This window comes from Squalius cephalus (assembly GCF_949319135.1).
Source record: "Squalius cephalus genome assembly, chromosome: 5".
In the NCBI taxonomy this organism is placed as follows: domain Eukaryota; kingdom Metazoa; phylum Chordata; class Actinopteri; order Cypriniformes; family Leuciscidae; genus Squalius; species Squalius cephalus.
The window spans coordinates 8,868,200-8,881,622 of record NC_137126.1 but is presented as its reverse complement, the minus strand read 5'-3'; the positions used below and the strand labels follow the sequence as shown (position 1 = coordinate 8,881,622).

Here is a 13,423-nt window from a genome sequence, read left to right as displayed (position 1 = left end):
GCAGTATGTGGGCTCAGATATGTGATCTGCCACAAAAAAGACTCGAAGATCTTCTCGAAGAAGAAGACGCTGGAAGGATCATGGCGGAGGAGAAGAAAGATGCCCGATCAGGGAAAGCTCCTAGAAAAGAGTCTCAGCCTCTCATTATCGCCAAAACTCCAGCAGAGGAGCAGCGCTTGAAGTTGGAGAGATTGATGCGAAATCCCGTGAGTTAACGTTAAAGCTTTACATCAAACTAGCGGGTTTCATTGGAGTAACGTTCGTAAAATGATGCTACCGAACTGTTTACATTGCACACCAAACACTGCTATGTTTTATATTGTGTTTTTAAGGATAAACCTGCACCCATACCAGAGAGACCCAAGGATTGGAATCCACGCGCTCCACCAGAGTTTGTGCGGGATGTGATGGGTTTGTGTCGTTTGTTTACTCTCTCAGATCTAGGCATGGGAATCGAAAGAAATGTAAAGATTCGCTCTCAGAACGACCCAGGTGCCTTATTAATAGCACCATTGACGATTCTTTTAGTACTTTTGAGTTAGAAATATGTAACGTTATAGAAAAAACATGATTTTTGAGTTGAGTGCTCTCAGAAAATGTTTCCAATTGAGATAACTGCAGATTTTAGCAGGGCCGGTATAGCGCAAAAGAAACGTTTAAACTTAATACAATTCTTGCAAAGAGTTTATTTAGTAATGATCAATAATTGGTCATAAATATATTGAGTAAAATCTCATGTAATTAAACGTGTGGTTGTGGTAACCTCATTCATTTTCAACTGATTAACTTTCATAAATTCATGACAAATACATGTCACAAATCGTAAGTGAGGTCAGTTTAACATATTAGTACCACAGCTTGGTTCAATAATATGCGACTGAATAATTTGCAATTGCAGTTTAGTGAATGAAATGAGTTTAGGAACGATTCAAAATGTTTCACAAACGTTTTTGATTCACTAAAGAAGAACTGCTCATAAAGAATAGGGAATCAGAAACTACAGGTGGCTGTGTGCTTGGCTGAGTGATGTTGTGGCGCCGCTGAATAAGTAAGCTTCAAGAAACGCTTTCAGAGTATTTGGTTAGTGCATTTCAAAGAATTGTTTTTAAACCACTAGTTTTGTTTGTTTGACATGCATCAAATAGTAACTTCCCCATATTGTCACTGGCTGCACCAACAGGTAGTCCATCCCCAAACTCATGCCTTTGGCGCTGAGCTGTCTCCAGGATTTGAGACTGGCTAACACCCTCAGTTTAAAAAAAAAAAAAAAGATAAAAAAGGGAGATGTAACTCAACTTATGGGATAATTTTTTAGTTTAACTGCTTCTATTGCTCTCCTCATTTGTAAGTTGCTTTCGATAAAAGCGTCTGCTATATGATTATATGTAAATGTAAAGGGTTAGTTCACCCAAAAATGAAAAAATTCTCATCAGTTACTCTTCCTTATGTTGTTCCAAACCCCTAAGACTTTTTCGTTCATCTCCGAAACACAAATGAAGATATTTTAAATGTAATCTGAGAAATTTCTGTCCCTCCATTGCAACTACCACTTTGTCGCTTCATAAAGAAATAAAAAAAACTTGTGGTTCTTGTGGAAGCTCAAACGTGATGCGTAACACGAGAATGAACCTCATTGGTTCTTGTGGAAGCTCAAACGTGATGCGTAACACGAGAATGAACCTCATTGGTTCTCGCACATCAAGCGAACATGCTTGAGCTTCCATTTACCACAACTGATGTGAGAGTTGATGAATGTTTAAATGTGAATAAATGACTAAATTAAATCTGTTCATCATATAAAGCGGTCGTGGGGATATTTTGGGAATATTTAATTTGATTTTATCAATCAATAAATTTCACTAGAAACAAACCTCGTTGTATTATTTTAATTTAATACTGTGAAGCTGCTTTGATACAATCTGTATTGTGAAAAGCGCTATACAAATATACTTGACTTGACTTGACTCGTGTCTCTTTAAATTTGCTCTAAATCGCACAATTCATATGGATTAGTTTTACAGTCTCTTTATGAACTTTTTGAAGTTTCAAAGTGGTAGTTGCATAGCTGTCAATGGAGGGACAGAAATCTCTCAGATATTATTAAAAAATCTTCATGTGTGTTTCGAAGATGATTGAAAGTCTTACGGGTTTGGAACGGGCATGATGGTGAGTAAATGATAACAGAACTTTAATTTTTGGTTAAACTAACCGTGAATGTCCCAATATGTTTGTTGATCTGTTGTAATATCAAGTTTTCATATGGGTTCATATTTAGTCTAGTCTAGTACATACTCTTTACTGTCCAATGCCTGTCCATTGATTCCAACATTCCCAGAATTTCTGCCCACACAAATAATGTCAGGATACCAGAATTTATTTAGTAGTAATTTATTTGTATTTAACTCCACCCCACCACTCTTCAGGGCTGTGGAGGTGTGCATGTGTCTATAGTGAGTGCTCTTATGTTTGATTTTCTCAGGTTCCAGTGCTGGCGCTGGCAGTGGTGAATTCCATGTGTATAGACATCTGCGCCGTCGAGAGTATCAGAGACAAGACTTCCTGGAACGAATATCTGAGAAGGTAGGGTTATTTCTGCCTAAAGCACATGTAGGAGCCAAAATAAATGAATTGTTCAACCACTAGATGGCGGTGTGGACCAGTGGTTTAGGTGTAGGTCACTTGTTCAATTTCACATGTTTAAAGGAGAACTCCGGTCAATTTTAACTTTGAGCTCATTTTTTTGTCAATTTGGAGTGCTGTCAATACAGAGAACAACGACAAAAATCGGTGTTGCCTACACCGTGTTATCCTCTTTTTAAAATTTGCACCCTGTTGACTTCAATGGGGCAAGTTTTAAACCTGCTTTTAGCCTCTTAACATCCTTGATGTGTCATTACAAGTGCACAGGTCATGTGAGTGATTCCTTCAGAGTGAATCTGACTGCAGTAGATGTGAAAGATATGAATAAAAACGATGTTATTTAAGCCAGCGCAAATACCTGTATTTACATCCTGTTTTCGGTTGAAGTCCAAAGTAGTCGATTGCCGAGTTCACGCGCGTGATCATAGGTAACTAAACCTATGCGCGTGAACTCGACAATCGACTACTTTGGACTTCAACCGAAAACAGGATGTAAATACAGGTATGTGCGCTGGCTTAAATAACATCGTTTTTATTCATATCTTTCACATCTACTGCAGTCAGATTCACTCGTGTTCACTCTGAAGGAATCACTCACATGACCTGTGCACTTGTAATGACACATCAAGGATGTTAAGAGGCTAAAAGCAGGTTTAAAACTTGCCCCATTGAAGTCAACAGGGTGCAAATTTTAAAAAGAGGATAACACGGTGTAGGCAACACCGATTTTTGTCGTTGTTCTCTGTATTGACAGCACTCCAAATGTACAAAAAAATGAGCTCAATGTTAAAATTGACCGGAGTTCTCCTTTAACTTACAAGGTTGTATCAGGAGGGACAGGTGGTGGGAACGAATGGTTCTTATCATAGATCCATGGGCTTTTAAACCTGTAAATTATGTTTTTGTGTGGACATTGTTTATTCCAAACTATGAGTGAAGAACATCTTACTACCTTGCCCTGGCTTATTGGAAAGCCACTACAGCATATGATTATTAACTAGAAACCGCTTTAGTGTGTATGCATGTCACTAGTTCAGTTTACACTAGGGCTGTCACTAACAATTATTTTGGCAATCGAGTAATTGGTCGATTATTTTGACGATTAATCGAGTAATCAGATGAACAGCCGTTTACAAACTGATGTATTCTCCTGTGTTGGCTTTAGGGGTGTGCGATAAAATCGTAATTGTTGTTTTAACGGTGTGCGATTTGACATTATCGAGTATAGCCTATCCCTCACACACACCCAGAGAGTGCATGCATACTCTACGTCAGGGGTCTCCAACACGTCGCTCGCGAGCTACCAGTAGCTCGTGGCCTGATTGGAGGTAGCTCGCCAAGGGCCGTTCACATATCGCGTCTTTTGCGTGCTCAAGTTCGTTATTTCAAATAATTGAAGTGACGCGCTAATTTTTTCCTGGCGCAGCGAGTCAAAATGAAGGATGGGGGTGTACCCAAACACTACGGGTGTTTTTTTCTTCGCCGTAAATAAATCTTGTAGCAGAGCAACAGCAAGCGTTTTTCGATGGTGGAAATCCATTAGCTATTAAAACTTCTTTGTCGTTGTGGAGAGCGCAGTGCATGGTTGCATAGCAACGACAGACGCCATGGGAAAATCGGACCGAATTTTACTATTAATAATAAAAAAATAAGCTAAAGTGCATTGTAAATGCCTGTAATTTATCTTTTTTGACTCATTCTTTTTATAAAAATGATTTAAAGGCTGAAATATGCAAGGTTTATCTTTTTATAAAAACTTTTTTGTCAAAACTTTATTTGAACTTGTACATGTTAGTAGATAACATGCAAGACACTCCTTTAAAATCTAGAAATCATGTTATTATTTTAATGTTTATGTAAACAAAAAGTGAATATTGATGCTAAGTTTATTTGTTATTTGCTGGTTTTAGACATAAAACTTGGTGAATTGATTTTATTGTGTAGTATCAGTACTTTTTGAACAGGATTCTGTGATAAACGTGATAATTTTGGTCACTATAATCATGAAATGAAATTTTCATGCCATTTCATCTCTAGTTATCATGTACTGTAAAATCAACTATAATTATGTGTTTTTACAGTATAATTTTCAGTATAAAGTACAATTTTCTATATTTTTTTTTAATCTCTGATTCTGTTCTTTTCTCTGACATTTAAGGGTGACATATAGGCCTACAAAAACTCTTTTAGGTCTAAAACAGTTTGGATAGTTGTTAATATGAGAGTTATGAGACATTATTTAAGAGATTTAAGTATTGTATTACATGAGTAGCTCTCGTCCACTTTCATTTTTAAAAAGTAGCTCTCAAATGAAAAAAGGTTGGAGACCCCTGCTCTACGTGATGTAGTCTTGTAGATTAGACTAGTGCAGGTACGCATTTAGAGTGCACACTTTCACTGCGTGATTTAGTCTTTATTTATATCATTTAGTAATAAATATCACAAGAGTGCAGTTTTTCTCCAAATATCAGCATAACAAATGTGATATTGATTTTATACAAGTTTATTAAACAAGAAGTTAATATTACGTGACTTGCATTTTAGACACCATATTGCCTGCTTTTGCTCTATAATGCCAACGAAAATAGTTCAAAGCACAGTTTAGCACAGCTTTATGAATGAATCTTTTCTTACAGCTTGAATCAGTTGACTAGGATAGATTAAGATAGTCAAATGCTTCTTTCCTTTAATGAATCAGCCGTTTGAATGAATCGGTTGAATCTCAATGATTCGCTTATTACTAGTGACTTGCTGCCACCTACTGGCGGTTTCAGTTTCACATTTAAAGTATCTTTTCTTGTTTTAAATAATTTTAAATATCAATATTCAATACTGCAAAGATGAATTTTGTTGATACTGATTTCATTTGATTGGCAACAGCCCTGTTTTGTCTTATTTTTATAATTGAATTTGATAGCATTTATGAAATTGACATACCAACACAATAAACACACTCAGCAAAATATCGTTTAATAATCGTTATCGTTTAATAAAAGATATTAATTTTTTTTCAATATCACACACCCCTAGTTGGCTTAGATTTATAAATTAAGTTATGAATCTGGTGAAATGGCACACACTGCGCACCTAGATGAACATTATAAGCAACCCAGATATATGAAGAGATGAAATGCAGTTCTACCTGTTATTTGTATTGGCTTAAATAACTGAATTTGGGTGTGGCGTCAGAGTAGCGGTGGATCTGCTCTTTTCTCAAGCTCACGGGTTCAGAGGATCTACATTTTGCTGTTGCTGTGACGATCAATATTGAGTTGAGTTTGCCAGTGTAATGTTTAGATGTTTGTGTGAATAAAAGATTGTGATTCTTCAGAAGACTTTAAACCGCTCTATTAAAATAAAATGTTGTTAAATATTTATGGGGTCTGTTTTCAAGAGGAAAAAAATATATATTTCAAGATGGAATTTAACTAATATTGGTTCACATTTAATTTTTCACTTTTGCAGCAAAAGCTGGATGAAGATTATATTGCGAAGGTGAAAGAAAACCAAGAGGCTGCTGTGGAAAGAACAGCCAAACGCAGAAAGAAGAGGTTTGCAAAATACCATCTTGTGTTTGATTCAGAATCTCTAGAAAGCTCTTATATCTTGTGTTTCTAAATCTCAATTGTTCTTTTGTGTCATTTAGGGAAAAGTTGAAGCAAAAGAAGCTGATGGCCAAGAAAGCCAAGACGGAGAGCCAGAAAGAAGGTTAGAGATAATAAAATAAAGTTTTCACTCCCTTGTTCATGTTCTGTGGTATTACTGAATTTAATCACAGTGGCCTTTTTTTATTAGCAAAAACAGGAAGGTATCTACTAATTAAGCACATAATTCTTATATTAATAATAGTTAACAGTTAATTGATTTGGCAAAAAGGCTAAATAAATCCTCTATGCCTCAGTGTTGTAACGTCATGAATGTGAATATTTAATATATATATGCTGTTTTTGATTGACAGCACAGGTTATCATCATGAGTTTAGGTCATTTTCATCTAAGCGGTGTTTGTGTCAGCAGGCTCTGAGGAGTCGTCGTCTTCCTCGGCTTCTGAAGCAGAGGAACGAGATGATGATGCAGAGGTGCCCAGCTTCATCATGGGGAAGAGGTGAACGAATGAAGGAATGGAAATATCCAGCATATATTACCATGTGATGCCTAAAACACCTCAAGCAGAGAACGATTATCAAATTGTGTTCTGACAACACTCTTTGTAATGTTCCAGAAGTGCTCTGGCATCCTTTATGGTTGATGTTAAACGCTTGAGGTTGATAGGGTCTGATGTTCAACACTTGACTTAGACATTTGAAAAACTGTATGTTTTTCTTCACTGGAGTGTCGATACAATAATTTGGTAACACTTTACTTGAAGCCTTCATATATAATGCATTATAAAAGTGTTTTTAAAGCATTAAATATGCTTGTAATGCACCTTATAATGTGTTGTATAATCTCATTAATAATTGTAATCTGTTATAATATAACACACCTTTAGAAAGGATAATGCATTGAAAAACACGACAAACAATACTTTGGTTACAATTATATTAATTCATTATTATGTGCACTATGAATACATTTATAGTGCATTATGCATAAAGGCTTTAGGTAAAGTGTTACCAATATGACCAGGATTGACTTTTATTCTGTTGTAAATATGTATTTTTTAAATAAACAGCAAAGGGACTAGTTGTGTTTGGCGTTTAATGAAACATTTTGTGGCTGCTGGAAATTCAGCTTTGCAATTACAGGAAAAAATTATATTTTAAAATGGACAGTTATTTAAAAATGTAGTATCTTACAATATTACTGTTTTAACTACCGGTATTTTTGATCAAACAACAATGCGGCATTGAGTATGAGAGACTTTTTTTAAACAGAAAATTCTAAGGATTAAATGTATGTACATGTATACATATACACACACACATGTGTACAGTATATATAATTTTTTATGCATTATATATATATATATACACAGTATTTTGTATGCTATTTCCAGAGAATGACTTTGACATTGCTTGCACCAGATGAAATATAGAAATAAATAACTGGTCCAAAAGTCTGATACCACAGAAAATTGTAAATATTAACCTGAAAAAATATTTCATATATTATTTTAAATATTTCAAAATGTTTCTCTGACCTCATTTAGGGAGACACATCATAATAATAGATTTAATGGTTTACTTTATTTTTTATAAAATGTACACACATGCTCATTTAAAATCGCAAAATGTGAATTTTTTTTTTTTTTTTTTTTTTTTTTTTTTTTTTAAGTTCATTTGAGGATTTTGACTCAAATGGTCTCTAATTTCTAATGTTTCATCTAAATGCGCAACATTCTCAGCATTAACAAAATATTTTTAATAACAAATGACTGAAAGGACTAGCAGTGTAGTCACTAATGAACCCTGTTGTCGTGTACACCACATTTCTTTAATGCAGAGTACTTATGAAAAGAGCAGCGCTACATTATTCTCTCCACTCTGTAAATACTGTTAATAGCCATAGTTCATAGTCTAATTCACCTCTATGAAATTATGGATATTGTATTACTATGTCATGATTTCAACTCACCAGTCCAGCCTTTGCAAATATTATATATTCAGAGTTTTACACATTCACATACAGGCGTTTAACAGAAAGAGAACGTTAGAGAAAAATATCAAACAAGTTCATATGCTTCATGTCTAAGCTGGTCTGGTTGAGCTGGTTTTACCTCAGACAAACACAATTATGTATATTTGATTACAGTTTTTGGGGTTACAGAATATGCGTAGTTTGTCACAGAAAATATGATGGTGTAAATAAATGTTTTTCATGCTTAAGTTATTAATGTTCTTCCCTCAAGACATTAGGAATTAAGAAGTGCTTGTATTATTATTGGTATATTGAATGAGTAAACTCCACGCCCCTGCTTTTGGACATCGTGTCAACGCACGTCATCTGATTGTTTTGTGGTAATGGGGTTTGTTAACTTTAACATTACTCATTCAAACAGCCTTTCGTCCGACGACTTTATTTTCCATTCAAGCATCAGATATGTTGGTCACATGCAATGACTACACAATTTTGGGTACCTTGAGACTGTAATTGTGGCACTGTCAATTCAAAAATATTTAAGCAGAAATCATTTTAATATGATTCAAGCATTTTTCAAAGCTTACAAATGAACAATAGTAAGACCTTGGAATTTGGATTTTCAAAGCACTTTTTTGTGCCCAAAGTACCTCCCAGTTTCTACACACCCTCATGAGAAACTCCACTCCCTTCAGCTTCTTTTTATACGAGCTGATTCGTATCTGCCAGGCTGATTATTGAATTTCACCAGCTAGGTGTGATTCTACTCTGGATTTTAATAATTAGAAACTATCTGTGTCCTTGTTCCAAGATGAACACAAATGCAATGATCCGTTTGATGTCATTGCTGTCAATCTGGATGTGGACTGGACAAGGTAAGTGCATTTTAATGATAAGTTTTTGGTCTTTTTATATGGTTGTTGCATGACCATATTCTATATCCCTTAATCCTACCACATACCTAAATTAGTAAGGTAACATAAGGTTACTAACTATTAATTATCAGTAATCAGGATTTTATTGAGGTAAAAGTTATAGTTATTAGTTAATAGTGAGAATTGGACCCTAATCTAAAACCCCAGATCTGGTTTTAGCATTACATCACAAATACACTTAATTTATTCTCTAATCATGCTGTTTACATTTAATCTCAGTTTAACCCTACTCCTCTCCATTATGACCTGAAATTAGGATATTTTAAAAATCATGAAACTTTCACACTTGAAATGGGAATGTGCACACACAAAGTGACTAGATTCTTTGAGTTTTTGTGGTTGTCTTAAAAATAGTAACAAATCCTTTACTCACGGGTCAATTTGACCCACATAAGGAATAAATGGGAAATATGGGGAAACTTTTTATCAATTTGTTAAAACACACACAAACACACGAATGAAGATATCAGACTATAGAACATTCCAAGAAAACACAAACACACACACACACATTCTATCAGTCACAATGCAGATTTCACAGATATGAAGTGGAACACATTTACAATGCAGAACAAATAACATAGTTCATAAACTCTTTTTGAATATTTGTACTAATGCCCCAGCTTGTCCATTAATTAAGATTTTTAGACCATAAAACGTTTTTTATGTTGTTGTTTTTTTCACTTATGAATTAAAAATAAAAATAGAAAAATGTGGCTAAATATTCCAGCTGCACTTTATTTTACAGTACATGCACTTTTGTGCACTTACCTAAGAAAGTACTGGTTAATACACGGTAACTACATGGGTTAAGGGCAGGTTCAGGGTTAGTACCTAGTTATTACCCAGTTATTGCAATTACTATAATAAGTACATAGTATGTACATGGGGAACAGGACTGTAAAATAAAGTGCTGCCAATATTCCTAATAAGCAATACATAAAAATGTATAATATGACAAATAGGGACATATAAATTGGCTGAATGTACTTAATATTTATTTAATATATATTTGCAGAATCTGCAAAATGTTAATAGTTTTAACAAAGTAAGAGGATCATAAAATCAGATCATCCAGGGAGTGACCATGACCAACAGTGTGTTTTAACTTTTAAATGGAGTCATTTTTTATAAAATCAGCTATTGTCATGAAACTGCTCAGAGACACAAGGTTGAGGATCCAAACACAGAAGTTTATTGAAAGGATAATCGTAGTCCACAATCGTAGTCCAAAACAGGCAAGAGGTCAAAAGCACAGGCAAAAGATCAAAACCAAGACACAACGATACAAGGCTCAGAAATGCAGTACAGACACATAAAAAACTTCACAATGAACCGTATATAGACAGGGACTGACAAGGTAATGAGAACTAGCTGAGAACAATCAAGAGTGGTGAGACCAGGCAGAGGATTGTGGGAAGTGTAGTCCGGGACAGAATAACAATGAATAAGAGGGTTAGGGTTAGAGTGCCCACCGGTGTACATCCAGGCCACAACAGCTGGTGATCGTGACATTTGTCTGGTGGGCTATATGTTAACATCTGTTAGTTGAAATTGTTTATTCAGAGTAGTACTAACATTTTATGGTACCTTTTTTGTTAAAACTTAACATTTTGCAGATTCTGCAAGGTGTACTTGTATAACTTATATATAAAAACATTTTTTTATTAAACTAGACTAAGTCAGATCTATAAAATAATAAAGTAGCCTATTAAAGGGATAGTTCAGGATTTTAGACATGAATCTCTATAGCTTCCCCATAAGCAGTGTGGTGCATTGACCATGACTTACCCCCGACAGCGTCCTGTGAGCCGAGCTCCGGTCCAGTTTTGGTCAAGATGAAATTAGTCCGGCAAGTTTGCTGGGGTCACGGCAATAAAGCTTTTTTCTTCTCAAATCAATATGTGTTCAAAAGAGTGATATATTTGCGTCACTAAAACGTTGTCTATGGAGAGGTCAGACCTCGTAATGGCTTGGCACTATTTTCTCCCCTGTCATAACACTGCGCGCTGCCGCTATCTACAGCCAGCTGCGAGCTGCGCAGGCGCACACCACTTTTTCAGTTGTTCGGCAGTGTTTACAGCAGTGTTTACGTGCTCAGAACAGCTACACGAACGAGCTAACATAGCTACTCACCAAGAGCGATCAGTTTGTACAAGCTTTGTAGAAAATGGTGCGGAATTGTGACTATCCGGACTGTACAAACAAAGATGTGGCGCTTTCTCCTCACACATTTCAAAGATTTCCTGTGGCAGATGTTGCTCTGAGGCGACTTTGGCTCATTGCTCTGGGCTTCAATGTGAACTCCAAACTGGCGAAGATAAAGAAGCTATCCTTTTGATATCCCAAAAGATATCCTTTTGGCTGTGTGTCGAAGTCAATGTTGTCATCGTCGCTGCTGTAGTCAGACATGTTATCGTTCTCTTTACGAGCTGTAAACAAAGTGACACGTGCGCGGCTCCCAGCTGGCTGTAGGTAGCGGCAGCGCGCAGTGATATGACGGGGGAGAAAATAGTGCCAAGCCATTACGAGGTCTGACCTCTCCATAGACAGCGGTTTTGTGATGCAAATATATCACTCTTTTGAACACATATTGATTTGAGAAGAAAAAAGCTTTATTGCCGTGACCCCAGCAAACTTGCCGGACTAATTTCATCTTGACCAAAACTGGACCGGAGCTCGGCTCACAGGACGCTGTCGGGGGTAAGTCATGGTCAATGCACCACACTGCTTATGGGGAAGCTATAGAGATTCATGTCTAAAATCCTGAACTATCCCTTTAAAGGGATAGTTCAAAAGGAAAAAAATCTGTCATCATTTACTCCCCTCAAGTTGTTCCAAACCTGTGTGAACTTCTTTCTTCTGCTGAACACAAAAGAAGATATTTTGAAAAATATGGGTAACCAAACAGTTGATGGACCCCAGTGACTTCCACAGTATGAAAAAAAAAATATATATACTATCGAAGCCAATGGGTTTAATCAATTGTTTGGTTACTGACATTCTTCAAAATATCTTTTGAAGTAATATAATATATATATTTTTATATATATTACACTTTTTTTTTTTACTGCAGAAATGCATACAGAAATTTTACAAAATACACATATCGACAAAAAAAACAAAAAAACACAGATAAACAACAATATAAGCATATAAGAGAAAAAAAAAAAAGGTAAAGAAAGACCTTATAATTTGAAATATATATCCTTTGGGGGTGTTGAGTGTTTTAAGGTATTCAGTAATTTAACATCTGTTATCCTTTCTCTCATCACCCCACCCTCCTCTCTTCCCAATCCGCCAAACAATAACAATGATAATAAAGATTGTAATATGATTTTATGATTAATATGTGTATCTGTGCACATCCCCGGGTGAAGGATGGTGCACCCCCCACAGGGCCAAGCTCACACCCACCCAACCCCTGCCCAGCCCGCTATTACTTATAATTCCTCTCCTCCCCCATTGTAAGACATAGAGTGTATGCAGCGCACACAATGATTTGTTTTTATTATATTGTAAAATATATATATTTTTGTGTTCAGCTCAAGAAAGAAATTCATACAGTTTTGGAACAACTTGAGGGTAATGAAATGATGACAGAATTTTCATTTTTGGGTGAACTATCCCTTTAAGTATCATTAATTATAGCAAGTCAGGAACACTTTTTTTAAATGGCCTAATTCACAGATATTAAAGACTAGACTCTTAGAAGAAAAGTTTCTATATGGAATCTTAAAGGGTTCTGTCAGGTGCTTCATATAATCTTTTAGGGGTTTCCATCATGGAATTATTTTTGAATACATTTTGTTTTCATTCATTTTTTTTTTTTCTTTTTTTTGTGAAATTTTTTATGAATTAAACGGCTCATAAACATAATTTATCACTTGAAATAAATGGGGAAAAACATTAAACATGAAAGCACTATGCAATGATTCAAGACATTCCCCTTAATGGTTCATATGGAACCTTTTTGGCATTAAAATTGAGTAAAAAACCTAGGATTCTGTATAGAAACCCACTGAACCTTTATAGAGTGATAAAGAAGCCTTTCGAACAGGAGTGTCCAATCCTGCTCCTGGAGGGCCGCTGTCCTGCATAGTTCAGATCCAACCCCAATTAAACACACCTGAACCAGCTAATCAAGGCCTTAGGCATACTAGAAATTTGTTGCAAGCTGTAGCTAAACTGAATTGCTAAACTCCAGGAGCAGGATTGGACGCCCATGTCATGTTCATACAAGTCATAGAAATTCTAGATAGAGCCTCA

At 35.7% G+C, this 13,423-nt stretch overlaps 2 protein-coding genes across 3 annotated transcripts in view; both read left to right on the top strand.

Moving 5' to 3' along the window:
• Positions 1 to 7,561, top strand: prkrip1 (PRKR interacting protein 1). 2 transcript variants are annotated; one of them, XR_013821380.1, is made up of 7 exons: positions 3 to 206; positions 333 to 411; positions 2,480 to 2,580; positions 6,106 to 6,191; positions 6,287 to 6,348; positions 6,657 to 6,971; positions 7,251 to 7,324. XR_013821380.1 is itself a non-coding variant. In XM_079872856.1 (6 exons), exons 1-6 carry the CDS (start codon positions 6 to 8, stop codon positions 6,746 to 6,748), a joined length of 621 nt encoding a protein of 206 aa, XP_079728982.1. In that variant the 5' UTR covers positions 1 to 5; the 3' UTR covers positions 6,749 to 7,561. The 2 variants fall into 2 exon arrangements, 1 of the variants encoding a protein (XP_079728982.1); XM_079872856.1 differs by having other exon boundaries at positions 1 to 206; positions 6,657 to 7,561.
• Positions 7,562 to 8,670: 1,109 nt separating this feature from the next.
• Positions 8,671 to 13,423, top strand: part of upk3b (uroplakin 3b) — a 12,311-nt gene continuing 7,558 nt past the window's right edge. The window contains exon 1 of the mRNA XM_079872227.1: positions 8,671 to 9,094. Within this exon, the coding sequence (XP_079728353.1) occupies positions 9,031 to 9,094 (64 nt within the window). The 5' untranslated portion in view covers positions 8,671 to 9,030. The remainder of the gene's footprint in view (positions 9,095 to 13,423) is intronic.

Coding starts and splice junctions, on each gene's coding strand:
- prkrip1 (XM_079872856.1), top strand. CDS start 6: ATGTGGGCTCAGATATGTGATCTGCCACAAAAAAGACTCGAAGATCTT. Junction 412..2,479: donor GTTTGTGCGGGATGTGATGG/GTTTGTGTCGTT, acceptor TGATTTTCTCAG/GTTCCAGTGCTGGCGCTGGC. Junction 6,192..6,286: donor GCCAAACGCAGAAAGAAGAG/GTTTGCAAAATA, acceptor TGTGTCATTTAG/GGAAAAGTTGAAGCAAAAGA.